Below are 27,881 nucleotides of genomic sequence, written 5' to 3'. Positions count from 1 at the left end.
CTAATATCTGATCACATCTCGATACTTTGAGCTTATTTATGATGCTTTCACTGTCATAATGCTGCATAAGGACACCACCACGCTTTGGTTAGAGTTCCCATTTTCCAAATGGAGGAAATGACAAAGCAGAACCATCTGTATAAATCAGTGAGTTTATTTAGAGTTTGAATAATTTAAAAAGTGATGAACAGTAAATCTGGTGATCCTCTGGCAGTCACGAAACAGCTCTGCTCCCTCCTTGACCTGATATCTGCTGCAGCCATCTGAAGTCAGCGCTGCTCCTCATCTCAGGAGTCGGAGATAAACTACACATCACAACCGTCTGGCTTGGCCTCTGCCACCCTTGATGGACTCATTGATTGGGAAGCTTCGGTCTAAGGCACATGTAGCTTAACAAGTGGAAATGTCCCTCCTGAGACGCCTCTTGAACAGAAATTAGCAGCTCACGTCAGTCCTACATCAGTCTCTATGGAGACCACGGCCTCTATAAGCTTACTGTACCTTTTAGCATAATCTAAGGCCAACTATGTTTAATATTCGTACTCTCTGTTTCTCCCTCTCGTCACAGACAGCTGTGCTCTGAAGCTTGTTACACTCTCATTATCCAGTTCGTGTTCTAGCGCCATAAGCCTGGCAGAGTTTAATCTGTTGGATCTCTGCAGAAGTCCCTCCTGTTAACAGAGGCAGAGCAGCGCGTCTGGTTTGGTCCAATCGTCGATCCGGATTACGGTGCTTTGGATTTCTCCTCTTTCTCTTTGTAGACTCGAAGAACGGCTTCACACACGAACTGGAACTGACACTAAACAGGAAGAAACGGCATAATATGAGAAGTTGGAAGAATGGTCAATAAATCTCACGAAATGTCGTATGATCATTGATATGTTTTTGTGTGCTTCAAATAAGTTTAAAAGCCTGGTGTATTTGCAAACCTTCACAAAAACTTGGTTGTTCAACATTAGTTGATGTGTGTGAAAATACCTAAGTGTGCTAAAAGGGAATTAATAATGAAATGGGAAAAAAAGACCAAAAGGGGTTTTTAACAAATGTAATGTCAACATGTCCAACTGTTTAATAACAGCAGAAAAAGTGGATCTGAAAAATCATTCAATCTAAATATTCATATCCATCCTTTGATGGATGTTTGGATATTTAACTTGGCACCACTTCAGGGGATCTACAAAGAAACTCGACATTTCAAAATCTCCTGTATAAAAAGTTTTAAAAAATTACAACCTGATAATGTTCTCAGACACAGTTGTGCAGTCCTGTGATAGTTTTACTGCCCAATTGTTGCATCCTGAATTAACTGTAATTAAATCACATTTTCTAGCAACACTGATTACGTCTTGACATAAGGAAAAAGAAAATCACCTAAATAGACCCTGTGCGACAACATGAAGTATAGGGTACAAGATTTTAAAAGCAACACATCATGTTTTGACCTTAAGATATCAAAAAAAACACATTAGAAACAAAATCTATAATATTTCTGTCTGGAAAAAGGTTACAAAGTCTTTTCTAAGGCTTCCAGGCTCCAGAGAACTACTGTACAGTGAGACAAAACATTGGACAGGAGTGAATCTTCCCAGGACTGACCAGCTTATAATTTCAGAGAATTCTTTTAAAAAAAAGAAGATAATTTTTATGGACGTTTATCTGTCAAAATCAATCCTAAAATCCCCCGCCCAGCACATGTTGCATTTTAAATACAGGGATATGAAATGTCAGCATTGGTGTCGTATCAATGTGCATCGGTGGAGGAGGGAACTAAACTGGAGCCATCTTTAAAAACAATGTTTATTTCCTAGAATCACAAATGTAAATAGGTTCCACCCTCCACTGGTACTTTTACAGGATGGGATTTAAGTTACGAAACACTCCAGGTGTGGTTATAGTCAAACATGCCAAACACGGTGGAGGATTTGTGATGCTGCGGGCCTGTTTGTTGTTTAAACACCCTGAGCATTTTGTAAGAGGGCACAAAATCCTGAGCTCTTTGAAATGCCATAATATTTTAAATAAAACCCTGGTGCACTTTAAGTTTATTTTGACACCACCGCCTGTAAAGGCAGAAAAACAAATTCTGAAAATCTCGCCATTAGAGACTCGCAGGATTACTTTAGTGGGATATTATGAAACTGGCAAAAAGGCATATATTTATCTGTTTTTAATGGGTTCCAATAATTGTGTATGGCATGTTTTCACTCTTAATATAAACAGAGATAAATGTCCTCTGACTGTGCATGTTTTTATTACGGATACACAAAAACGTAAGGGAGAACCTGAGGAAGTCTTCATCAGCACATCAGAGGATGAAGCTCTGTGGGTCTTTTTCAAAATATGGGTGATGGTGGTAGCTGCCGAGCCAAAAGGAACAAGCTGCAATTTTCCCAGCATGAGTAACACTCTCCTGTCCCTCACTGAGGTGTACAGAGCCTGGCTTCCTGCCTCCAACACTCGACTAAAGCCTCTCATCATCACCATAACACCAGAGCAGTCTGGGAATTAATGAGAGTCAGGGACAAGCAGGATTCTTTTTTACCCCCGCTTCTTTGAAAAGTGCTGAAGGTGTTTTTCAGAAAAACCTTGAGTGTGCAACTAAATTTTCACTCTTCCAGGAATTTCTTATTAAACCACAAAGATGAGTTTTTTTTCCAAAGAAATCGAGATCTCAGCAGAAATAGAAAGAAAATGTGATGAAATTCATTTTTACTCTCACTATTCCTGTGACATGGGTGTTTTAACTGACTCAAAAGTAAAAATAACTATTCTCTAACTCATAATAAAATGAAAGCAATGAAAGAAAAAAAGTTATATCTAAATGATAGGCATTCGCTTAAAATGTACTCCTGGCTTTTAGTACTCATGTACCACCACCATCAATACATTTTGTTTTTTGTGACAAACCAACACAAAGAAGTGAATAACTGGGAAGTGGAATAAGAGGATATCTGGCTTTAACTTTAATCTGAAACGTGTGGCATGCATTTGTTTTCGTCCACTGTAAAGAGAAAGCCAGAATAGTTATTATGAATAACTAAGGGTATTAATGGTCAAGATAAAATCATTTTGAGGTGTTAAAATGGTCCAATCAAAGTCCAGACCTAAATACAGAATCTGAGTTGAAAACCGATATTCAGGTATGCATGAAATGACAATTAAAATCACAATATTCTAATCATAAAGAGCTGCATGGATGCAATATTTGGAGGTCTAATGCATGCATCAATTTTGCAATATTCAACAATAAAATCAGAATTGTATTTTTCCTAGAATTGTGAAAAATTAGAAAAAATAAAGACTTCCAGCTTTAGTAGCGTTGAAATGTGGCTCAGCTAATGAAATGTAGTTACTCAAGCAAGCTGAACAGAAATGCAGGCCACACATTTCATATATTTAGCAGAGGAAATCTTTACCTTCCACATCACAATTATGATCTACTTCTGTTGGTGAATCATAAAATTCACTAATGGTTGTGGCTGTAACAAGACAAACTGTGAAAGAGCCAAGGGGTGGGAATAGTTTTACAAGGAAGTGTATTAAAATAAAACCTGGATTACTGTGAGGGTATTTTTAATACAAGTTGATGAGTTTGACACTTCCTATAAATAAATCGTGCATTAAAAAGCAGCAGGAAACAAGACAGCTTGGGGTGATCATCATGCAGCATAATAGAGAAATTAATGAGCCAAGTAGCAACAGTGTCGTTTAACAAGCAAGTCTTTTGTTTTTAATCTCTATACCGTGGTCTGAACCATCATGGCTCGCTGGTCTCTTAGTGTTTTCACAATGTCCAGCGGGAAAATTGGCCGACCCGCGTCTATGAGGCCCAGCGCCGTCTCCATGGTGATCAGGACACCTGTCCGCCCAATCCCAGCACTGAGAAGATGATTGAAAGCAAAACATTGGGTACAGTTCACAGGTGCCAGAGGAGAAAGTCTGACTAAACCGCAGCCTCGTGTGTTACCTGCAGTGTACCATCAGCGGCTCTGTGGCTTTCCTCCTCTCCCTCACCGAGCTGATGAAGAGCAGGAAGTCCGAGGGGTCGTCGGGTACGCCGTGGTCCGGCCACGCGACGTACTGCAGGTGTGTGACTGAAAACTCTTCTGCTAACTGGATGTTACAATAAAAATACAAATGAAAGACAATTGGAATATTGCGCGACAATAATCTTGCATGATGAATGTGTAACCTTTGGAAAATGTCACCCCAGTGAGGCGGAAACAGTCCAGGTCAACAACCATGTGATCAGTAAGTCAGATTAGGAAGCAATGTAAACAGAGGATAGAGGGAAAGACCGCAGCAAAAAACAAAGGAAGACTGGGAAGGAAAACGGCTGACTTTGGTGTTTTTAATAGGCATGTGGCCTGAGACTCCATGCAGGGATTAATTCGCTCCGCCAGAGGAGCAGATGGACCCACACAGCGGTATCTGTGTATGCATGTGTGTGAGCGTTCATATTTCATGCCTCCTTGGGTGTAATCTGTTTATTTACCTGTTCGGCATGGAGGCTGATGTGGAAGCTAGAACCTTTAATCTGATCATCTATCCTGATACAATCAGGTCTTTTTGCGTTCCTAAAAAAAAACCTGCCCGATTCCACCCATAAGGAGGCAGAAGGGTGGAAAATTAGGTGAACACGCTAACAACGCACAGGCAACAACACCCACGCGGAAATGACAGCGTGCCAGGAGAGGCCGCAGCCCGCAGCGAGCTCTGTGATGTGACATATGGAGTGAACATGCTACACGCCGCTGCAACATACCAAGGGAAAATGTGCATGGACATGAAGGCAGGTGTGCAACCAGGGCTGCAGCTGAAAACTGTTTCATTGATTATTCATACAAAAAAGCCTCAAAAGAAGAAAAAAAAACTCATCCAAATTGCTCTCACTCAGCGCTGGCACTTCATTGATTATTTGTCAGAAAATTTTCAGTTTATAATTTGACCTATAAACTGAAAAACATTGCTCCACATCATAATTTCCCTACAGGAAATCAGGCTTTAAAATATTCTACCTGAACAAATCAAGAGGTATAAAAACCCTCAGGAGGCAGTGCACCTGCTCGTCTGAGCTCCATCATCAGGTTTACCTTTTTGTGCCTCAGAGTGAACTGCCTCGTCACGTACGCCAGGTTGCACTCCTCTGAGTGACACTTCACCGACAAGTGGCCGTAATCCTTCACCTCGGGCGGATGCGGCCAGTACTGGTGGCACTTGGTCTGCAACACATATGACATCACCAACGTACTGCGTTAGTCCTGGCATGAGAAGCCAAAAAAATTTACTCAAGTAAGAGTAGTACTACTTCATCATATTTTTACTTTTAAGTAAAAAGCGAGTGCATCTGAGAAATTACTTAAGTGAGAGTAAAAAGGGTATTCAAGTATCAACAACTGGTCAAAAATCAGTCATTTAATAATTACACCAGATATGAAAACATTTTTGGTATTTTAAGGACAAAAATAAAAACAATATAAATAACAATTACAAAATAATAATATCAGGCAACATATTTTATTTCCTAAATCAATTTTTTTCAATATAAAACTTAAAACTTTAAAGCGGGGGAAAATAAAAATCACATTTTGCACATTTTTATTTTTCCATTTTAGTCTGTATTGCGTCTTAAAAAACCCCCAAACTCTTAAAAATAATCACTTATTGCCATTTTTTGGCAAAAAGTCAATGTTTTTAGCCATTTTGAAAACCTCCCGGTTGTTAGGCCACACTGCGCTGTTACCTAGCAACCCTACCCGAGCTCAGCTCATCACCTGGCAACCCAAATGGAGATCCAGCACATTTAGTCAGCTGTTTTTTGGTTAAAACAAACTTGTTCTTCATTAAATGAAGTTACTCAGAGTGTGTAAAGCATCCAGATATTTTACTCAAGTAAGACTAGCGATCCGTCATAACAAAATTACTCAAGTAAAAGTGAAAAGTACAGTACAGAAAAAATACTCCTAAAAGAAAATTATTTCCAAAAAGTTACTCAAGTAAATGTAACTGAGTAAATGTAACCAGTTACTATCCAACTCTGGACATGAGTAACATGTCAGGAAACAGTTTGCCGCTGAGCAGCTCTCCTCCACTCTAAGGAAATCAAGCTCATATTCAGACAGCCTGCTCTGATCCACAGGGCGGCCAGCAGACAAAAGCAATTCATCAGCGGCAACAAGTGGAGAGCTCAGCGTCGACGCATATGTACGTAGGTGCATGCAGTGAGGGGAAACTCCCAGACACTTGATGAGATTCAGACACAATGATCAATTAATGAGAACATCTGGTTTCTAAGCAACAAGAAAGCCGGGACAGAGGCACGTTCTTGTTCTTCCTCTGCGTCGGATTATTTATCTCATCGGCATCTGGCTCACGCTCGCGTTCAGCCATTCTTTACAGCGTGAATCCCTGTAATTACTCACAACTGAGCCATCGGATCATTGCTGTGTGCAAACTTCACCACTGAACCCCCTCTAATCACTGTAATCAAAATTAAACCTGACACAGCATGTAATAATTTGCCAGTTGTGCTGCGCTAATTGCTATGTTAATGCGTCGCTGATATTCAGTTGCGTAATTTTAAGACGTTTCTGCAAAACGGTGGCTCATAAAAACTAAAAGAAAGCATGTTGTACCCGTCCCCTCTCTGTTAGAGTTGTAAGCATGATGATGGTGTGCGTCTGTTGCTCCCATACAGTTTGCCAAAAGTGAGTGCAGGTCTGTGGAAGTGGACCTTGAGCTGCAATGTAACGTAAACACACTCCAGACTCAGGGGGTGCCACCTAAGAGACACACACACATCCACACAAGATGAACAGGATGAGTTTACACTAAAAGAGATGGGAGGCAGTTTCAGGTGAGTGATGTTCACCGTGATGTGGCTGGCGTTGATGTAGTCTTCCTTCCCCAGCAGCACCACTCGGGTGTCGTCGTCTGAAAGCAGAGAAGGGCAGCAGCTGGTGAGGGTCAGAACAGAGCTGTCAAAATTAAATTTCTCAAAGCCTAACATGCGGGATCCGGGCACAGCAGGGGACGAGCGAAAGCAAACAGGCATGCAGACACAGCAAGGAGCACTTACAAGGCAAGACGTCTCTGTAGCGGTTCTTTTCCTGGTTCTCAGGTTGCCGTGCACAGCTTAGGGACAGACCAGGCTTCCTCTTGTATAAATTCTAGGAATTACAAGCATGCAAACACACGCAAACATGCATGTAAATACACACAGAAACATACACACACAGGAATTAGAAACATTTAAGGTCATCGCTGATTTTATGAACAGGATCCAGCTGAAGATTAGGGCCAACATCTGTCCTAAAAGCAGCATTTAAAAGTAGAGATGCTCAGATAAATCAGCTGATTTTTTGTTTGATTGGCCCTGACATGCTTGAGATGTTCAAAATGAAGTCAGATTAAGCCCAGAGATGTAAGAAGCGATTTAAAAAGAAGCTTTTGTACGGCATATCAAGACTGTAGACATGATGGCTGAGAGAGAGCAAGCCTTTCATCAGATAACAGGAAGGCTGATAAGAGTAAAGTACTCTCGTTATTTTGAGCAAGGAACATATGCTGCATTTAGAAATCCACTTTTTGAACCTTTTCTTAACTTCTATTAAAGTTGTTTAAAACAAAACACAGGCATTTTTGGCAATAGGTTAATGATTTTTGGTGTGTGGAAAATTCTTAAGTCACAACTGAAGGGCACTACGCCGTAACCTAGCAACCCCAGTCAAGCTCAGTCTGTCACCTAGCAACCCAAGAAGCTCCAGCACATATGTTCAGCTGATTTTACCGTTGCATGTGCTATACAATATCTGCTGTTGGTGTTGAATGAATATTCAGAAACAACTTGCTGCATTCTTACTGGTTGTGCAGGAAGCTCTGCTTTTGCTCTTCAAAGATGTACGACACATACTTGTGCATATGTTTGCAGCTATTTTTATGTGTGAGTGTAAATGTTGAGTTGGGGAAAGTGTCCAGCAGCAGCTTATTTTCATTTAAAGTGACAAGATGCCCTAAAAGGAGCTCAAAATAGGCAGAACTGACCAGATTGAGATGATTTAAGAATGATTTTGTGCAAAAAATGTGATCATCATGTTTTGTAGTCCATAGACATATCCTAACATGTTCAGGGAAGAATTATAGGTCTTAATACGTAAGAATATAAGGGGATGAGATGTAGATCTTAGCCACAACAAAAAAACCAGTGCATCTCTACTTAAAACACTTCTATATAACAAAAAAGTACCTCAAAATGGAAGGACAGCGTGCCAGACTGTATCCCTCTCTCTAGCTGCTTCATGGATTCCTCCAACGTGGTGACCCGCTCCAGCTGACCCGGGGACTGAGGCTTGTTTTCCTGTGCTGGGATGGTGAGCGAGAGGGCGGCGAAAGACAGCTGCAGCTGAGGCATGACCCGGCCCGAACCTGGATCACGAGGACAGTCCAAGGCTGTGAGCAGCAGTCATTTGCATTTCTCTTTCCATCTCAGCACTTTCATCTCACATTTACACACCTTTACGTCTTATGAGCAGAGCCAGCTGCCTGGAGTGCGACTCTCGGCTGGCTCGGATGTACATGACGACCTGGTCGTGTGTGTGTTCGGAAATGTCCCGACCGTTGATGAGCAGGACCAGATCGCCCTCCTGCAGTCTGGGTTCAGATCGACCGGCCTAAAAGAAACAACACACAAGCTTTAAATCAAATTTAAGGTAGCAGACAAGAAATGACTTTAGAGGCATAATTTGCCCCCAAAAGAACAAATAAGCTTATTTTTTAAATTAATTGTCAAATTTTAGTTTAAAGGATCATCTCAGGTTAAGAAAAATCAACAGTCATCAATTCCCATTAAATAAATTAAACTTTTTTTGCTGTTGACTTTTTTTAAGCTGACCATACTTCTTTTGTTTCGTCAGTAACTTTCTGTTTACGTGGGCTAGAACTATGACCTGACAGATGGCAATTTCTCTTAGCCACTCTTCAAAATGGGCAAGAATAGAAAACATGCCAGTGTAGTACAGGTCTTGGGTCACAGGATTATATTACCAACCATTAGACGTCATATACAGGGGGAAAAACAAGTACTTAATATGCTGCTGATTTTGCAGGTTTTCCCATTTACAAAGACTATAGAAATACTTAATTTTTACCATTGGTTATTTCAACTGTGAGTGATAGAAAACAGAAATCCAGAAATTCAAATTGTGTGATTTTTAAGTAATTAATTTGTATTTTATTCCATAACATAAATAAATCAGAAAAACAAAACTTTGATTTGGTAACAGAAACTTTTCTTTGCAATTACAGCTATCAGATGTTTCCAGAAAAAAAAAAAAAAAATCCCAGTATTCCTGTCATCAACTTCTCATTCAGGTCTTTTCTTAATGTTTCTTCTGGAATAATGGACAGGTTTTCTAAATATCATGTTCACTTTTTCAAAATATTGGTTTAAAACCCAACAGTGAGATTGTCTTTCTGATAAAGGTTTTGGTGAATTCAGAGCCGGTGCTCTAATGTTTTACATTAAACGTGTTGCCTTTTACAACAGAAAAGGAGTAATTTTATGCTAATAGCAAGCTGCCCACTGAACTCTGATCCAGAACCGCACAGCATTCTGGGGGATAAGGCAGAGAATATACTTTAGTCGCTCAACATCTCTCGGTTAGCTGAAGAAAAGGATGGTGGCGTTAACCAATTAACTCACTCACTCTTTGGTTACCTAGCAACAACTTGCTGGGCAACTTGTGGTTACCTAGCAACAACCTGTAGAGTAACAGCAGTTTAAGGTTTGGCCTCTGTGTGTCATAACTGCTTAAAAATAAATAACGGCGTAGAGTAAAAGCTGTGGATGAAACAGAAAAGATTTAAAACAAACAAAACAAAAATCAATAATCCATATGGACTCTTACGAAAGACTTAAGTCTACAAAATCTTTTCTGTGTATGGACAAACATTTTAGACAAGCTAAAGAAAGGGCAACATTATTTCCCCCGTAGCGCCGTTGCTTTCATCTTCTACCACTTTCACACACAAAGTTGTTGTTCGGCGTTTTGCTGATTGTAGACCCAAACATTAACACTACAGAATGTGAGAGAGCTCTTTAGTTTCTTAGACGTAATCCTGGATTATTCTTTGACCTTGCAGCAAATTGCACAGCAGTGATCTTTGCTGGGCAGAGACTCCTCAGGAGAGCAACAATGGCCTAGAATTTCCTCCAGTTGGACACAATCTGAGTACGATGTGGTTTGAGTCTGAATGGTTTTATAACTTTTCCAATCCATACGAAGGGGAAACTTTAAAGACTTTCCAAAAAATATATCGTTTTGTGGTATTTTTGCAAAAATATATATAATACAACCTACAATAAAAACCATATGCTACTATTTGTCCACTGTTTTTTTAACGAAGCTTCAAAAACATAATTATTTCAGTCTGTTCTTACCGGGGAGTCCGGTTTAACGTGAGATATGGACAGAGGCATCTTCTGATCCACTCCTCCCTGAGGGGAGTTCAACAATTTCATCAGAGGAACAAATAATCATAAAAAATTTATATGCACCGCGCAAGGAGGACAGAGACATACTTTCACATTAAAGCCAAATTTCCCCTCGTGGTCTGGAGTGATGCATATCAGCATCAGGTCGCCATCACCAAGAGCATCCTGCACGAAGAGCTTGTCATGAATATGCAGAGAGTGACTCGAAACGCAGTAATCAGAAAGTGCTGAGGTGAAAAAGAAAAACCTTGTTGTTGTGGAACGGGCTGTCTTCTTCCCCGATGCTGTCTTCAGTCTGCACCAAACCCTCACCAGATCCTTGACTGTTAGGACCAGAAAAGCTGGAAGACATGAAATATTGAAAATGACTCTGCGGCTACATGGTTCATTACAGGTCAGCTGATTTTAACTTCAGTGCTTTAAAAAAAAACACCTATCCCCTGAACAATTTCTTATGTTTCCTCTATGTATTTTTTTTGTTACTTTATGTTATAGATTGACACTAAATAGATCATAAATGTGAACATAGAGGAAAATAAAACATGGTATTTCACTCATAAAATCTGAAGAAAAAAATGGTGAGAAGTTACTGCTGCTAGTCTTTAGGGGTCTGTCTCTACATTTTTTTTTTTTTACAAAATAATCCAAGATCAGTCAGATTGAAGGCATCTGTGAATGGAAATATCTCTATTTTTCTACAGATTCTCAGCAGAATTTTGCCTGGACTTTGACTGGGCCATTACAAACACATGATTTTAGCTATTCAGAATAGGCATGTAGGTTCACAGAAAGTATATAATATAGAAAAATCAAGACTAAAAACATACTGTACATTAAGGACAAGAACATAAAATACTGCACAGTTATCAAAAATAGTGTACTCCAATCCAAGGAACTAAGCAGGATATATATTTTTAAAAATTACAAAATAAGTTTGTGTATCTGACCAGCTTCACTGCCTCTGCAGAACAAAAGCATCTCCACAGCATGATGCTGCCAGCACCATGTTTCTCAGTGGGGACGGTGAGTTAAGAGTGCAGTTTTTCCATCACACAAGTTTTGCATGTAGATTAATAAACTTTAGTTGATCTGATCTGACCAGAACAACTTTCATGATGCTGTTTGTTCACTAATGTTCTCTTACATTTTCAGAGGAAAGCTGTGTAATATTGATATAAATATTAAATGACGTAATGGTGGACTCCCATTTACTAATTAAGTGAATTCTGCAGTGATTGGTCGCTTTGACCAATTTATTTAGTCAAAGCGACCAGAAGAGTGAACAGAAGAGTGAAAACAAATGTAAATCTGCCTTTTCTTATATTTTCATTTAGAAATGAATAGAAACCGGCCGATTTCCTTCATTTTGGGGGATCGGCTATTGGCCTATACCGAAATGTAAAGCCGGTCTTATCCATGGATCTTATTGACCTCAGCAACCAGGTCATGTCTGCACATTTGCAAAAAGCAATAGTCGCCTCACTGTTGCCAACTCAGCGACTTTCTTGCGATATTCAGCAACATTTCAGACAAACAAAAATTGTTATCAGGCAGAATCAGAATCGGCAAGACAGGCTTTTTAAAGATCGGTGATCGGCAATCGGTGCATCCTTAAAAGCATCCTGAGCTTGTGGAGTCTAGGACATAAAATCCCAATAAAGACGTGAACACAGGAACATGGGCTCCTGTGGTACTGACTGATGAGGCGATGCGTCTCCTTCGCTGTCCTTGCTGCTGCCCACAGAGGCCCTGTACGTGTAGAAGACGTCCTCCCCCTCTGACATGTCTTTCAGGTCCGTGCTGAGCTCCACCGATGACGGACGAGGCTTTCTGATCTCATGGCGAACTCGGGGACTTCTCCTGCCGCAGCAACAAATCGGATGTGTAGCTTGAGCTTTTTTGTTTATTTTTATTTTAGAGAAAATCTTTGCTGCAGTTAATAGCAGCAGTTTTACCAGTTGGGGGTTGATGGCGGTGATCTGGAGGGCAGACTCTTGGTCTCGAGATGCTCTGACGAAATAGACCTCCGCAGAACCGGGTTCCACACCATCCCCCCTACGACCTTCTGGCACACCGGACCTCTGCCATGACAGAGTCAAATGTTTAGAAAACAGCAGATTTCAAGTGAAAAACAAGCAAATATGTGGGATAAATCGAAAGCTCACTCCTCAGTTTTACTGTTGCTCAGGCCCAGGTGCTGCGTTATGAGCTGCTTGTAGCCCTTAACTGTGCTGTTGTTGTATTTGGGGCTCTTGGCAGTCCGGCTGGAGGAGAAGAAGGAGTGGTGATCCACACAGGACCGCCATAAGTTCTTACACGTCTTGGGGCAGGGCAGGTTTAGAGACACCTCACAGTCTTGGGTTTCCCCCTGCAACTCAAAGAGTTAAGGGTCTTTTCACATCATCTCTGTTTTGCAACAGAAGATAAGTTTGCTGCAAATAAAAGACAACATGGTTCAACATGTTTTTCAGACTCAGAGAAAGGACATTTGCTTAAAAAATAATATATTCAAAGCCGTAACAAACAGTACAAAAGTAAATAAACATTTTGCATTCACGATATAATATATTCAAACCAAAACTCCTCAAGTGTCACAGTGTTAAGTTTACTTGGTTCAAATGCAAAGGAATGTTGTGTTATTGCATTTTAACCAATTGAATGTTTATTTTCTTGTTTAACAAAATAATTAAATTATTTATTTTTATCTTTTAATGCACTTCTAATATTGTATTTTAAAAAAAAGCTTACATGATAAAATGAAAAATCAGTCAAATGTGCCAATTTTTTATCCCGGTGATCATCAGAATAATCAATTATTAAAATATTTGTTAGCGGCAGCCGTATAATGAATAAGTGGATGGATAAATGGACAAAAAGATGGATGTCTGGAGGACAGACAGATCTTTATCCCTACATGTTGGGGAATAAAGACTATAAATACAAATATTTGTAAATTTTTGTAATTTTTCAAACTTATTCAGACCTGAAATAAGTCAGAACTTTTAACAAACTGTGTAGAAACCACAAACTCAATTTTAGTCCATTTTCTACACATGAACAATGGATTTTTAACACACAGAAGCAACTCCATTCATTCTGATCGTATCTGCGAATCAGCAGAAACGTTTTCGAGAAGCCAGAGACTCACATGTTTACGTTTTAGGTGAACAATGAAGCGTCTCCTCTTATAAGATATCTTGATGATGTTCCCCCTGCATGAAAGCGTCAAATTTACTTGAAGGAAATGCAAAAACAAGCTGAATGTTGAGCGGCGGCGTTACTCACCAGGGGAAGAAACTGGAGCAAATCATATTGCAGAACATTGCAACACCACTGGAGGCCAAACCCACCATTAGAGGAGTATTGTTGGTGTCCTGAGAGACAGCAGGATGGGTCATATTGAGATTAAAAATTGCTTTAACTTCAGTTTTAATTGTTGTTGACTAATTCAAGGAGTTTCCATTTAAGTGCCAAAGTTCTTGGATGATAAACCAAATGTTTTTTGTTTAATTGGTGGAGCTTTGGCGATACATCTTAAACAAACAGGAAAACCCTCCTCTTATTGATTAACTTACGAAAACAAGAAGGTGTGCTTTCTAAGCTACAGCATATTTAAAGTAACAGCATTACTGTGGCAGCATGCAGCTCCACTCCATACAGCTCCAGCGTCCGTGCAGTGTTGAGAAAACACAGCTCCGCCTCGCTCTGCTTAAGCCCCCTAGGAACACACACGCAGTCACATCCAGCAACAGGAATCATGCAACAAACCTGCCGTTCTTTTCAACTACAGGCACCAAACTCACTTGTGCTGCGGATGCAGGTCTTCCACTTTAGACAAAAAGTCTTCATCCTGTTCGGGAATGAAGTGGCATTTTGAGAGGTACCCCGGCTGTCTGGATGGACAGTGATCCCCCATCTCCGCTGCAGGTGATGGAAACAAACACTAAGCACCCACAGGGAGACATAAAACCCCACCTGCACACACCTGTGTATCCCAACGCCTCACTAGTGTAAGAAAGCTGCTAAATAAAAGCGCTGAGAGAAGCCTCCCAGGAGTAATTACTCAGGCAGATATCATTGCCTCATTAATCATTTTATTTTCTCTTTTAGAGGAGACACGAGACTCACACTGCACAGCATAAGAAGCCAGCACTACAGCTGCACTCAGCGGGCACTGCAACCTGCAATCAGACACCGTGATTACACATCACAAGATCCACAGCTAAACAAATACTGAGCACCGAGGAGGAGGAGGAGGAGGAGGAGGAGGAGGAGGAGGAGGAGGAGGAGGAAGAACGGAGGGGGCGCTCAATGTGAAGCGGGACAACTGACCGTCCTTCCCTGATGTCGCTCCTGATCTGGAGGAAGTACAGGTGCCTGCAGGGGCGACAAAAGAGGAACTTTATCAACCCACGCCTGCTTTCCATACCCTGAAAAAGCCTCTCTTTCACATGCTGGTGTTTGTTAGACACACCAGCAGCTCAGCCTTCAGAGGACACAACCACACTGAAATGTTTAGACGAGTATTGACAGAAAGTAATGGATGTTTTCTACACACTTTTAATATCTCCAGGGAGAAATAGTTTGTGGCTCTGATAAAATGCCTCAATTACAACAAGAATTTCAATGGAAATAGTTTGTCAACAAAACAATCAGGGTACTCTGAAAGGAAACACATTTTAGTTTCCCAACAAAACAAAAACATACCAAAAGTGAAAATAAAGTCTCAGCACTCCAACCCTTATTCTCCAGTTGATGTATATTTTCCCATTGCAGACACTCAGACAGAAAAGTAATGAAACCAGTGAGTGCACTATAACCTGCTACCTGGTTCACTACCAGCTGCACAACTGGAATTACTGGCAATTGGAATAGCAAACTAGTTCATGTTTGCAACAACATTTAATCGTCTAAATCTGATCTTCTTACAGCAGAGGAGACAGCAACCTCTCTGGCAGGAACAGAGGCAGAGAAGTCATTAATTTATGACTTAATTACATCGGTAATATTCTAAAACATGAGTAAAAACATTCAGCCTTTACTACATTTATGCTACTACAGTGGAGGCAGAGAACAGAGATAAACAGGAGCTCTGATCTGGATTATTACCTGGTGCTTTACAGTTACAACTTCTGATATTTTCACAGTGGCTACAATCTGAAATGAACATTAAAACATACAAATATCAAGGAAATTTGTAAATACAAATGCACAAATCAGAGAAATTATGGCTGGTTTCTGATCTTCCACTTTGTAAAGGTTTGACCTGCTGATACTAACTGGTTCCTGTTACCTTTAACAATAAATAACACAATTATTTTCCTCCTTTCTGTATGAATTGAATAAACAAATAATTTTACAATAAAATTCAAAAACTATTTTTTCAATTAGAGTTTGTTTTCACATTACTCAAATAATCAAAGTAGAATAACAACAGCAATAATAAGATTTTCCATCCTTACTGTAATTTCAATCGTTTAAATGAGTCTCCAGAAAACTATCCTGATTCCTGGAAAAAATCCCCCAATTGGAAATGTGCCATAAGTCGTTAAAATGGTAAAATATGACCCCAAATGTTCATTCATTTCTCTTAATTTTAAAGTGGCACTTTATTTTATTTCTGTTTTATGCCATCGCCCTTGGGATCCAAGCATTTTAATTAAAATTCATCAAACGCCCTGATTAGCTTCTCAGGAGTGTGGTTTGCACAGTTTTGGCACAAACATCAAATGATGCAGCTGTCCAAACATCAGAGGATAAAAACTGATGCTCACAAAGAAAAACAAAACACTTCAGGATATAAAAAGCCAAAAACAGAAGTTGAGACATAAATCAGGAAATAGTAAACAGAAAAAGTGTGAAACAATGAAGCTGGGAAAGCTCAAAGGAAAAAAGCTAAACCCGTTTAAAAAAAGAGCAGTATATCAAGGCTTCATAAAGAAACATTTAGCGTAGAATCTCAAACAAATCAGAAAGCAAAGCCTGTTGCAGGCTTTTCCAACGAACCCTTTAAACTGAAGCATGACGTAGAAATAAAAGTGTGCAGATATGTTTAAAAAAAATGTCTGAACTTCATAAACCCACAATCTGAGTTTTTCAGTAATGCCTCAGGCTGGTGTAAGAGCTGGAGGCAAAGGGAACAATTCACTAAAATAAGAAAGAGTGAATTCAGCTAAACAAACCTGCAAATCTAGGAGGAAAATGACACACCCTACATGGAAAAACACCAAAGCGAGAATGGATGGCGACTCTAAAACATCTGATCTGACAGCAATTTAAATCTTGTTCTGGAAGAATGGACAAAATTTAGAAAAAGCCATCTGTCATACCAGTTTGGACCCTTATTGTACTGTTTTTACTTTTAAAATCTGAAGAAATGTTTGACTTTTAAAAGGAAACATTCATACTTATTTGAGTATTCATAGTACCAAAAACCTGAATATTCATTGCTGACAAGGTTTACTTGCTAAATACTGAAGCTTCAGCAGTTTCAACAACTTTTCAATCAGTTATATTTATGAGAAGCCTGGAGGTTTCCCATCAAGATGTGAACAAAACAGTTTGATTGATGTAAAATGTTAATAATCAGTTCACAGTGACATGGAGCTGGATTATCATGATAGAGAAATACTGACCTGGTCTGCTCATGCTGCAGAGAGTTGGGATCAGAGATGAAGAACCGCACTCTGAAGGTCAGATAAAAGGGGGAGGCAAGACCTGCAGAAATGATCAAATTGTTTAAAAACATTCCTGTGTCTATATTTAACCACAACTACAACCCTGTTTTCTGTTGAACTCCTTCTTGTTTTGGCATTTAAATGTGGATACTACAGAACATTCACCAACAAAAAAAGATACCTTTTATCTGCTTCTTGAAGGGCTTCTCTGGCTCTACCCATCGCTGCAAGAAGAAAAACATTCATCAGCCATAATAGCCATCTGAGGCTATAACAAATAACATTTATGTAAACACGCCCCACGGTTATCATCAGCTGCAACCAGCCGGAGAAACACATTACAAACTTAAGAGTAAATGCGGGGCAGATGAAGTGTGAGCTCACAGGAGACAGCGTGTTGGCTGTGATGGAGGCGATGGCGGTGCTCGACTCTCTGATCTGAAGACTGAAGAGCTGCTTCTCCTGCAGGCCCAGGTGGTTGAATACCAGGTCCAACAGAACCAAGCCTTCATCCTGCTTCTGAAAGATGGAAACAGCAAACTGGCATCAAAAGTCAGCCAGACTTCCTGGTTGCTCATTTTGTGCACGCTAATAAAATGTTAGACTGAAGTTCTGCAGGTTCTTGACAACAACAAGGAAGAGTTTTCTGCCAAGAAGGAGTTTGTATACAAACTTCAAACTTCTCACATTTTGTATGATTAAAAACACAAAACTTAATTAATTTACTTGGATTTTATGTGACAGACCAACAAAAAGTGGTGCATAAATTTAAAGTGAAAGGAAAAAGTTACATGGTTTCAAGTATTTTAATTAAGATCTGAAATCTGTGGTGTGTATTTGTATTCGTCTGAGTTAATACTTATTAATACTTGTACAAGCATCTTTCTCAGTAAGTACAGCTGCAGGTCTTTTGGTGTAAATCTCTAAGATAAGATAAGATAAGATAAATCTTTATTGTCATTGTCACAAGGACAACGAAATTCAAAGGGTGCCATCAGTCGGTGCACATGCCCAAAAACAAAAAATAACTGTCTCACAATTCACACACAACGCAAGAATCAACAAACAACTGGCAAAAAAAAGGAAGAACAGCCACATTCTCACATACATCATTTATGAGGCTTAATACTTGCTCTACAAACTCTACACATCTGGAGACTGAAATGTTTGGCCATTATTTGATACGAAACATCTCAAGATCAGCCCAATTTGATAAAGTCAATGTAAGCAGTGGGCCTTTTAACTTTGACTAGACCATTCTAACACAACCACTGTAGCTCTGGCTGTATGTTTGAGGTTGTTGTCCTGCTGAAATGTGAAAAAAGTCTCAGTTTAAAGTCTTTTTGAGCCTCTAAAAGGTTTTGTTCTTGGCAAGTTTTCTTTTCTACTATGTGTTGTTCGATCACTTTAAAAAAAAAACAACAATGAAAATTTGAAGTTGTATGGGCTGTGAATACTTTTTGAAAGGCACTTTATTTCTCCAAATTTGATTTTTTTTTTCCACCGCCTTCAGGCATACCTAGAAAAATAATTTTCACTGCATTTCTCATAAAAACTCTTAGGAAATACACTCCAATACATCTTAAGGATGCAATGTGTATTCTGAGAAACCAGATTTCGTTTTTAAAAGTAAAACAAGAGGTAAGTTATTTTAGGAAACCACATTAAAGTTTGGGAAGACTATACATTTTTCCCCAAGATTTTAAACTTTGGTTTATTGGTGAAGGTCCGATCTGGTTCACAGGCTAGTTTTACCTCACGTGTAGTCACAATTCTGGCTCATTTCTTGTGTTTAGTAGGTAAAATGAATAAAATAGCAAGATTTAAACAGCTTAGCTAGAAAAAAAGAAAGGAAATACTTATAACTGGTGAGGCACTGCAAATAAATAAAACGGTCCAGAGAAAAGCCTCCGAAGACCTTCAGAAAGCAAGAAAGTCTGGCATGAAGAAGTGAGGAATGACTCAAGATGCTTGCACGATGGTGTAAACTGCACTGTTGCTGTTCAGTGATCTGAAGCTGCACCCTGTTAAAACCTCTCTGAGGCCCCACAGCCTGAAAACCCTTCTGGTTTAAGCATCATGCTTTCTCCTCAGAAAATCGAGTTCTCCAACGTATGACTGCATACAGGAAGCTTAAAGTTGGGTTTAAGTTATGGGAGGTTTAGATGCAAGAGATAATAATTTGAGATGGAAATGATACGTGAAGCAGGATCTGTTTTTATTTCTGACTAACTCCTGTGTTTTTGATCAGCAACCTTTACTATCCAGACTATTTTTCATCTGATAAATAACATTCAACAGCTCTTTTTTATTTTGCTTTCCTTATTTGAAAGAAACCAGGAAATTTGGATAAAACATCATTTATTGATGAGTCTGACCTTGCTTTTTTGTTGACTGAAAGAAACTGTGTTTGCATATTTTATGCATCTTCTTGCGAAAGAAATACTGCTTTTATGTTTATATTGATGATGTGTAAAGAAAGCTACAAATAAAAGAATCAAACGAGTTTATACTTTTTTCAACCTCCTGTATGAATATGAATATATTTGAAATAAACAAGCAAGTGGTGCCCAAATACAAAGTGTAGAATATTTACTTTGGCATTAAGCTAAAGAACTTTAATTTCATTTCTGTTGTTAAGGTTTTAGATAAAAGGAAAATGAAGGGACTCTCCCCTCTGCTGTCACAGTCTACGTCTCAGCTGGACGATTTTCTTTTAATCTATTGACACTTAAAAGAACCGAAATGAACCTGCAGTTTATTTATCTTGAATTTATCTTAATTTTTTTTTTTCAAACTTGTTGACTTCCTCTTTGCTCTGAACCCTGCGGTGAGATTTACAGGGCTCTGATACAGCATAAACAGACGGAGAAGTTGAATTAAGACTGAACTAATATAAATTGACACAATTATTACATTTAGAGAATAAAAGGAAGTAAGTAGATGACACACATCCAGGCTGAAATCTGGTTTCCAAATGGCCATAAGGAGCAAATTGCTTTACTGTAATAGCTGTTTCATTCGTCGCTCTGAGAGATAACCCACAGCTCATCTACATCCACATCTTGTCTTTCCTCAGACTCTGTTACAGGAAGAAGACTCTCATGTCAGGGTGACCTTGTTCAATGTAAAATACAGCAAACACAATATTCTGACTGCAGAAAACACAACAGACTCCCGTTTATGCAGTAACAGAACCCCCTGCATCCTGTTTTCTTTATGAAAAGGAACAAAATATGGAGATTTAGGTCCTTCTCACACTTTATAACAATAATTATAAGTAAGTACTCTAAGTGGGCAGCTATGTTTAAAGTGTGATACATTTCCTCTCTGATAATTGTATATTTATCACAACAGATATCACTATCACTGCATGTTTTCCTAATACTGTGCACCCCTACAAAGCTTGCTCTGGTAGTTACCACTTCATTAGTTGCACATGTTCATCTGCTTAGTCACACAAATAATGAATCAGTAAATCACATGGCAGCAGCTCAGTGTATTTAGACTTGGTGCTGAACCTTAGATTGAGCGTCAGAACGGGAACGAAAGGGGATTTAAGTGTTGGTGCCAGAAGATCTGGTCTGTGTTTTTCAGAACCTGCTCAGCTACTGGGATTTTCAGGGCCAACCATCTACTGCACATGTGTCAAACTAAAGGCCTGAGGGTCAAATCTGGTGCGCCGTAGGTCTTTATGTGGCCCTCCAGACTCCAATTTACATCAATAAGTCCTTCCAGCTTATCACAAATATGCAGAATTCACACAAAAATCAACAAATCCCCACAATTTTCTGATTTTACTGACATTTTTTCTCAAAATTGGCCAAAAACATTGGGTTTAAGAGTTTAATGAGTTTGACACCAATGATCTACTGGGTTTACAGAAAATGATTCAAAGAGGTCAGATGAGAAAGAGCAGCCTGGCTGGAGATGGCAGAAATTCAATGAATCACTTATTAAAATCAAGTTATGAGGAACATCGTCTCCTGAAGTCAAAGCTGAAGCAGCAGAGCTGCACACCGGGTGCCATTTCTTTTAGCTGATAAGAGGAAACTGAGGCTGAAATTAAAGCAGAATCCTCACAATTACACAATAATAAACTGAAATAACAAAGAGTTTCAACTTCGTTTGCAAAGTTCAGATAGTAATGTGAGATTTCAGCAGAAAAAACATAAACGTATAGCTCCGTTCTGCCTTGTATCAAGGATTCAGGCTCAGTGTAATGGTCATTATTTAAACACTACAGGCTGCCTCAGTGATGTTTCTGACCATATCAGGCCTTTTATGAACACAGTGTACACATCTTCTAATGCAACGTGCCGTAAACCTCAGCTCATCTCAAATACACCAGTCGCAATAAGCCAATTAGTAACGTGATAAATACAATAAGCTCAATCATTTGAATGATTGTTTTTCTCGTGTCTTTCTACCAAAAACTGAATGAGAAAATGATTCTGTGTGGTGCATCGATCTAAGCTAGCTAGTTTTGTTTATAGAGACTTTATAATTCATTTTATTTGTTGTTTCAGGTGTTTTGTTTATTTATGTTGAATATTAACAACATCGTCCAGCTCCAGTGTTAAATGTTTATTATAAATTAAAGTTTATTGATCTTTGAGAGGGTATTCTTGCGTTATTATGCCATTACCATCATATTACTTTAAATGGCCTCAGAACAAGAATGTTAATGTTCATCGCAGTAACTTCTGGGACAATTTATCATCCAGCAAAATTCATCTTAATCTCAAACAACTTCTCATAGCAAGACAATGAGTTCGCTGTACTCACTAAATCGCCTTTGGGACGCTGTGGAACGAAGAATTTGAAAATGGATGTGGAGACGATCAATCTGTGGTAATTGCATGATGCTCTTGTGTCAATATGGACCAAAAATGTTTGAGCAATATTCCTGACACCTTGATGAATCTGTACCACAAAGGAAAAACGCAGCAGGGAACGAATCCCAGTAGGATCTACCTAATAAAGTGGCCGGTTAGAGTAGATAAGGATGATGGAAAGAGGTTGTCTTAAAGAGGCAATGCTGCAAATTAGATAATTCTAAAGTATGGGTGGGCTTTTAATGTATCGTTTATCATGAAAAAATTATCACAATAAGAATTCCAATTTATTGTTTTGATTAGTTCCAATTGAAGATGTTTGAAAAGCCAACTTTTCTCTAGTGTGTGTTCCACAAGAGCATCAATCAATATAAATTTGAAACATGTTTAAATGTTTAACTGTGTGATTTTCAAGAGCAGTATTTGTGTTTGTGAATGCTTCATTGCCATACAGTTACCTAGAAAAAGTAATAAATGTTTTTAAATCATCATTTTTATCATTATCACAACCTCACCCTTAAATTTTGCGATAAAAATCAAAGTCCACATCGCCCACCCTTACTCTAAAGTGCGATAAGCATCTGCACGCTGCAGGAGAGGAGTGTGTCCTTCAAACAGTGGGAAGAGGTGGACTATTAGTTGAAAAAGGAAAAAAAAGGAGAGAAGAAGAGTGTGCCAGCGCGGCGGATCAGAGCACCGTGTAACCTGACATCCACGGAGGAATCAGCGCGCGTTTCCACGTGTTACGTACGCTGACTCTGAAGGTCTCGATGGTGCCGTCCAGCAGCTGAACGAGGCAGAGCAGGTCCGGCTTTGGCATGTCTGTTACAACGGTAACCCCTGCCTCCCTCTCAAGACAAACACGCCGCCCTCGCCTCGCCGCCGAGAGGGGACCTGGACACACACACACACAAGCACAAACACACACACATGACCACAAGAGAGTGTCAGATGTTTCCAAGCTGCTGCCCTTCCAATGAAAGCGCCTCCCTGGGGATGACACTGCGCTGTGAGTAATTCATGCTGCTGGATGCAGCATCAGCCTGGAGTGAGTAATGCGCTGTGAATGCAAAGGAGTGACTGACTGTACGTAATCTCTTATTATTTGGCCTGGGCCTGAACATGTCTCTCTCTCTCTCTCTCTCTCTCTCTGCCTTTCGAAAGCAGCTGAATGATAAGAATGTTAAACATTTTCAGATTTGAACACGCCCCATCACCACCAGCAGCAGCAGCAGCAGCAGCTCTGCTGGGAGCAAGGACGTACATAATAAACACGTTCACTACAAACGCATGCCCTGAAGTCTGAGCGTATCCCCGAATGCATATGTTCATACATGAGTCCTGTCTTGAGTTTCCAGGTGGGTTGATCTGGCTCCCAGCACACTTTCTGAAAGAAACACACACACACACAAGGTCTGGGTTAATGATTGAACACAGTGACACACACTGAATATATTAAAACTGAGCTGGTCCCAGATGGGTGGCTGTTTTCCACAATAACCCTCTCACAGGCGGCCATCTAATGAATTTACAAGTAAATTATGAAGGAAGTTGGTTATTATGGGGAAATTGGGATCTCACTGGCTGCTTTGCATCTAGTTATGAGGAGGTAAAGTTTGTCCAAAATTAGCAAACAAATCTTCCAGCTTTAGTTTATGAAAAACATTTAACTTCCTCTGAAGTAGTTAAACGTGTAAAAACACTTCGTAAGAATAAAATCCTGAGCTTTGGCTGTTTTATTTTACATGTCAGCCAGTAAACAGGGTGGATCTGAGAGTTTCAGGCCCATGTTTCAGTTTCCAGATAATGAACTCTGCTGTAACCTCGCTGTACTTTGAGCCACAGCCCGAACAAGGAACCTGTTAACAACCCCGACTCCCCTGCAGCTACACCCAGACGGCCAGGAACGCTCCGCCGACAAACTTTCCTCCAACCACGACGGGGCTCGCCACAACAGCTCCGGCCAAGTTCACGTTTCTTCTGGGAAGAGAAAGAAAATGCGATAAAACAGTCGAGTTAAGCGGTACTACCTCGGCGGTGTGGCGTCAGAGAGCGGGGTTATATCCTTCAGAGTGTCCGCGGCGAGGAGCTCGGGACGGGGCGCGTCGGAAAAGCCAGGTAGAGTTAGGTAAATATCCGGGACAAGTTTCACATCCCTGGCTGCTGTGACTCCGCGCGGCCCCGCCCCTAAGCTGGGCGCGCTCCCGGTGCGCGACGCCTCCTGCGCAAGCTATCTGAGACGCATTTTTCCTTTTTCATACATAAATTTGATCTTTCACAAGATTGTATTTTACGTCTTATATGCATTTACTTCACATGCATTTCGTCTCGCTCACAGATGTTTTATGTCAGCTTCACTCAGCTTGTTTAGTGTCTTATGAACTATCTTCAAATGCATTGTACCTCTCATATAGATAAGTACATTTTGTGCATAATCTCCCTTTTTTTGTTAAACAGGCTTTCTGTTGCATGTTTTTCATTGTGCATTATTTTATCATAATATTTATATTGTTGGTTTTCTATGCAGCGTTAGTAATGGCTTTGTCTGTGAAAGGAGATTAATAAATGAATAAACTTTACTTAGTGGCTTATTTTAGTTTTAGATATAAAATTCCTCTTCATAGACCTTGTTTCAAGAAACTTCTAGATTGACTCAACTCATCTGATTTAGTGGTTTGACCTAAATCTAAAAAGTTCTTGAGATCCATTCTGTGACATGTATTTGTGTTTTTAATATATATATAAAGCTATAGCTTGACATTTTCATTTAACTGATTATGTTTTTGTATTTGTTACTGCCTCTTGAAAAAGTAGTAGATTGCATAATCATGCTACATGAACACCTTGTAGCGTGTATGAATGTGTGAATGTATGTATGTAAAGTTTATGTCTATGTTCCAGAAAAATTGGTATCCTGTAATAGATTATTAATGTATTTATATGTGAGAGTGGAAGAATCAATTATGGCTTAACGACCCTTGATAAAATCCATTAAGCTGATTAAATGCTATTCAGTGTTATTTTGTGGAATATTACAGCAGCGCCTTGTAAAAAGTCTTCACACTTCACGAACTAACTAATAAAGAGTTCACCTGTGTGTAATTTAAGTCAGTATAAGAGATAAAATGCTGCTTTTTATGTTTTATTCACAACACAGAATACGTTTTAAGTATTATTTGAATTTCTATTTGAAACATGGCAGTGGCGGCATCATGCTGGGGAGATTATTTCCTGCAGCAGGAACATGGAAATTGGTCAGAAATATAGAGGGCAATGAAAGAGAACCTGGATGAGTGGAGCAGAGGTTCGCCTTCCAGAAGAATTAATTAATCTATACAGAAATCTGTTTTAAATTTTTTGTTTTTTGTTTTATGCACTAAACCATTTTGTTGAATGGTGCCTCATCCTGAGAAATAACTCTTACATTTCAGTTAGATATTCATGTAAAACCAAAGTTTACAATATTGTAATATTTTATTGAGTAGATAAAAAAGAAATCACACTCAGATAAATAATAAATGTTAAGTGCAGCAAACAATCAAGGAGAGATACACGTAGATATTGTAAATATAGATGCAAAATATCTGTTCGATGATATAATATTAGTCTAAGATGATAAAGATGTTTTTGGCCCTGCCACAAACTGCTTATCTTGTATTTTTTATCCACCTGAACTTTAAAGTATTTAGTTGAATTTAAGAATGTTAAAAAGAAAACTTGTACTCACCTAAAACCTGTCAGAAATTAACTTCAATAATGAAGCTACAATTTAACCTTTTTAAAATGTACTACCTTATAAAAGGGAAGACTGTTAAACAGTGTACAAAAACACTAAATAAGAATAAATTGCTAAATCAGATTAAATTGAAACGATATACTGCTTTCCAGCTTCCTGTGGGCAACCTGCTGTCGCCCTCTACAGGATACTGGAAGTATTTCTGACGTTTCAAAATCAATTTTATTTACTGTCTGAAAATACTTTTTAATAATAATAATAATAATAATAATAATAATCTCAAATTCCACAGAATAAGACCAAAACAGGAATAAAGAGATGATAAAACTCAGAGACAAAAAAAAAACAAAATCAAAAGTACACCTGTGTCTATCCATTATTTTAAAAACAAAGTAATTTCTACTAAAATTTATTTTTATGTTTTCTTGTAAATCTATATGAATTGTAAAATCAGGCTCAATTTCGAGAAAAGTATTACACTAAAAGTCAAACCTGGAAAAAATGTTTTTTATTTATTATTTATTTATTAAACTTGATTTAAAATGATTTGTTTTGTTTCCCAGTGTTTCTTAACATTAACAATGTCTGACTGTAATCAAATCACATGACAAACTCAATGTGCAAGAAAACCTCAATAAATCCCTGGGAAAAAGCTGGAGTACTAATTTTTGTCTTGTCATAACACACATTAACAGGCAGCAAAATTCATAAATAGCTGAAATTAGCTCTACTTATGAGCTTTTTCTTACTTGGTGTTGTGTTGTAGGTCACTTTCAAACTACAAAAACTCCTACTTAGACTGCTAACAATAAATTAATCAAGTGTATGTGATTAACATTTCTTGCAGTTGTCCCTCTAAGTCGTCTGGAAGCAGCAGGATCGTACTGAGAGTCATGGAAACGCTCTTTTCCGTCTCGGCTGCTCCTCCAGCCTTAGTGCAGCACATTATAAATACGGTTTGCAGCAGAGGTGAGAACACTTTCCTGCAGTCTTAAATGTCAGATGACTCAAAGCTCCATCAGTTTTCAGAAAGTGCCGCACTTCAAAGCTCAAAGGTATTTGCTATAATGCAACTCGAAGGAGTTATATCACAAAGCATGATTTTTTTTTAATTATTTGTTCAGGCTAAAGCTTTGTTAGTGATAGAATGTAAGTGACCTTGCTGAGATGAAGCCTGATTAATTATATATAACAGATTATAGTTTGGAATTGAACTCAGGGACAAAGATCTTCATTTTTGGAGAAATTTTATGTGACCTAATGAAAATAAAATTAAAGTTTTTGACCACAACATCCATTTTTACACTTTGAGAAATAAGACCACAATCCCACCTGTGAAGTGCCAGCATCATATTTTGGTTGGTGTTTTGTTATTTTTTATTTATTCATTTATTTTGTTTGCTCTTAGAGGAACTTGTGCATTTTACAAAATAAATAGCGTCATGAGAAAAAAACATTACGCAGAGATATTAAAGCAACATGTGAAGACATCAGCCAGAAGCCTGGACACGATGTTCAAGTCCAATTGTATGATGACCCAAATCATCCTGCTGATTACATTTTTTGAGTATCTGTCACAGAAAATCACAAAAGCCGAAAACAAATGTGAGAGTAAGGATTCCTTTCAGCCTGGTTACTCTGGTTCTGTCTGGACAAAAGGGCCAAAATTCCAGCAAATTATTGAGAGAAGCTTGTGGAAGGAAACCTAAAACATTTGACCCACCACGCCCTACAGTTAAAGAAAATACCAAATGCCAAGTAATTATACATAAACCTCTGAATTTGAGGACAATTTAAAAACATTTCTCGTCATTCTGATATTCAGTGAAACAAAAATACTTATGGAAATCCTAACTGAACGAAAACGCAAAAAGGTTAATAACCAACAACAAAATAAATGTTGATTTTATCCAGTATTAAGTGCAAACATTCATCACTTCCACTTGGAAAATTTTATGTAATATTTTAATAATTCTTACAAGTTTGTTAATGTCGTGTCTGTACAATCGAAGCTGCCGTTCTGGAAACACTCCAGACCGAAGAGCTGGAGCTTCCTCGGCGTCCCCTCTGTCCTCACATGTAGGAATGCTGTTGAGCGCTCAGATGTTCTGCGCCACTTGTTGCATTCCCTGGGAGGA

At 38.9% G+C, this 27,881-nt stretch overlaps 1 protein-coding gene across 2 annotated transcripts; it reads right to left on the bottom strand.

The window, feature by feature from the left end:
- Window positions 1–134: 134 nt before the first annotated feature.
- On the bottom strand, window positions 135–24,146 carry ptpn3 (protein tyrosine phosphatase non-receptor type 3). 2 transcript variants are annotated; one of them, XM_028012581.1, is made up of 26 exons: window positions 24,038–24,146; window positions 22,759–22,901; window positions 17,554–17,688; window positions 17,351–17,393; window positions 17,128–17,209; window positions 14,825–14,869; window positions 14,621–14,673; window positions 14,296–14,413; window positions 14,123–14,210; window positions 13,778–13,866; window positions 13,641–13,704; window positions 12,658–12,860; window positions 12,448–12,573; window positions 12,191–12,352; window positions 10,740–10,833; window positions 10,580–10,657; window positions 10,439–10,495; window positions 8,513–8,669; window positions 8,246–8,424; window positions 7,079–7,169; window positions 6,872–6,933; window positions 6,636–6,782; window positions 5,094–5,222; window positions 3,968–4,113; window positions 3,744–3,879; window positions 135–799 (listed from the first exon to the last, which is right to left on the bottom strand). In XM_028012581.1, the coding sequence occupies exons 2-26, from the start codon at window positions 22,825–22,827 to the stop codon at window positions 725–727; spliced, it is 2,628 nt and encodes an 875-aa protein (XP_027868382.1). In that variant the 5' UTR covers window positions 22,828–22,901; window positions 24,038–24,146; the 3' UTR covers window positions 135–724. The 2 variants fall into 2 exon arrangements, with proteins under 2 accessions (XP_027868382.1, XP_027868381.1); XM_028012580.1 differs by lacking the exon at window positions 24,038–24,146 and adding an exon at window positions 23,272–23,386.
- Between the last annotated feature and the right edge of the window lie 3,735 nt (window positions 24,147–27,881).

This window comes from Xiphophorus couchianus, chromosome 3, assembly GCF_001444195.1.
Source record: "Xiphophorus couchianus chromosome 3, X_couchianus-1.0, whole genome shotgun sequence".
Classification (NCBI taxonomy): Eukaryota; Metazoa; Chordata; class Actinopteri; order Cyprinodontiformes; family Poeciliidae; genus Xiphophorus; species Xiphophorus couchianus.
Note: the sequence above shows the minus strand (reverse complement) of the source record. Positions and strands in the feature narration are given on the sequence as shown.

Excerpts from the sequence above, each read along its gene's own strand:
- ptpn3 (XM_028012581.1), bottom strand. The coding sequence starts at position 22,827 with ATGCCAAAGCCGGACCTGCTCTGCCTCGTTCAGCTGCTGGACGGCACC. Across the intron at positions 12,574-12,657 it reads AGCAACAGTAAAACTGAGGA|AGGTCCGGTGTGCCAGAAGG; the intron begins GTGAGCTTTCGA and ends CTGTCATGGCAG. Across the intron at positions 7,170-8,245 it reads CGCTGTCCTTCCATTTTGAG|AATTTATACAAGAGGAAGCC; the intron begins GTACTTTTTTGT and ends TGTAATTCCTAG.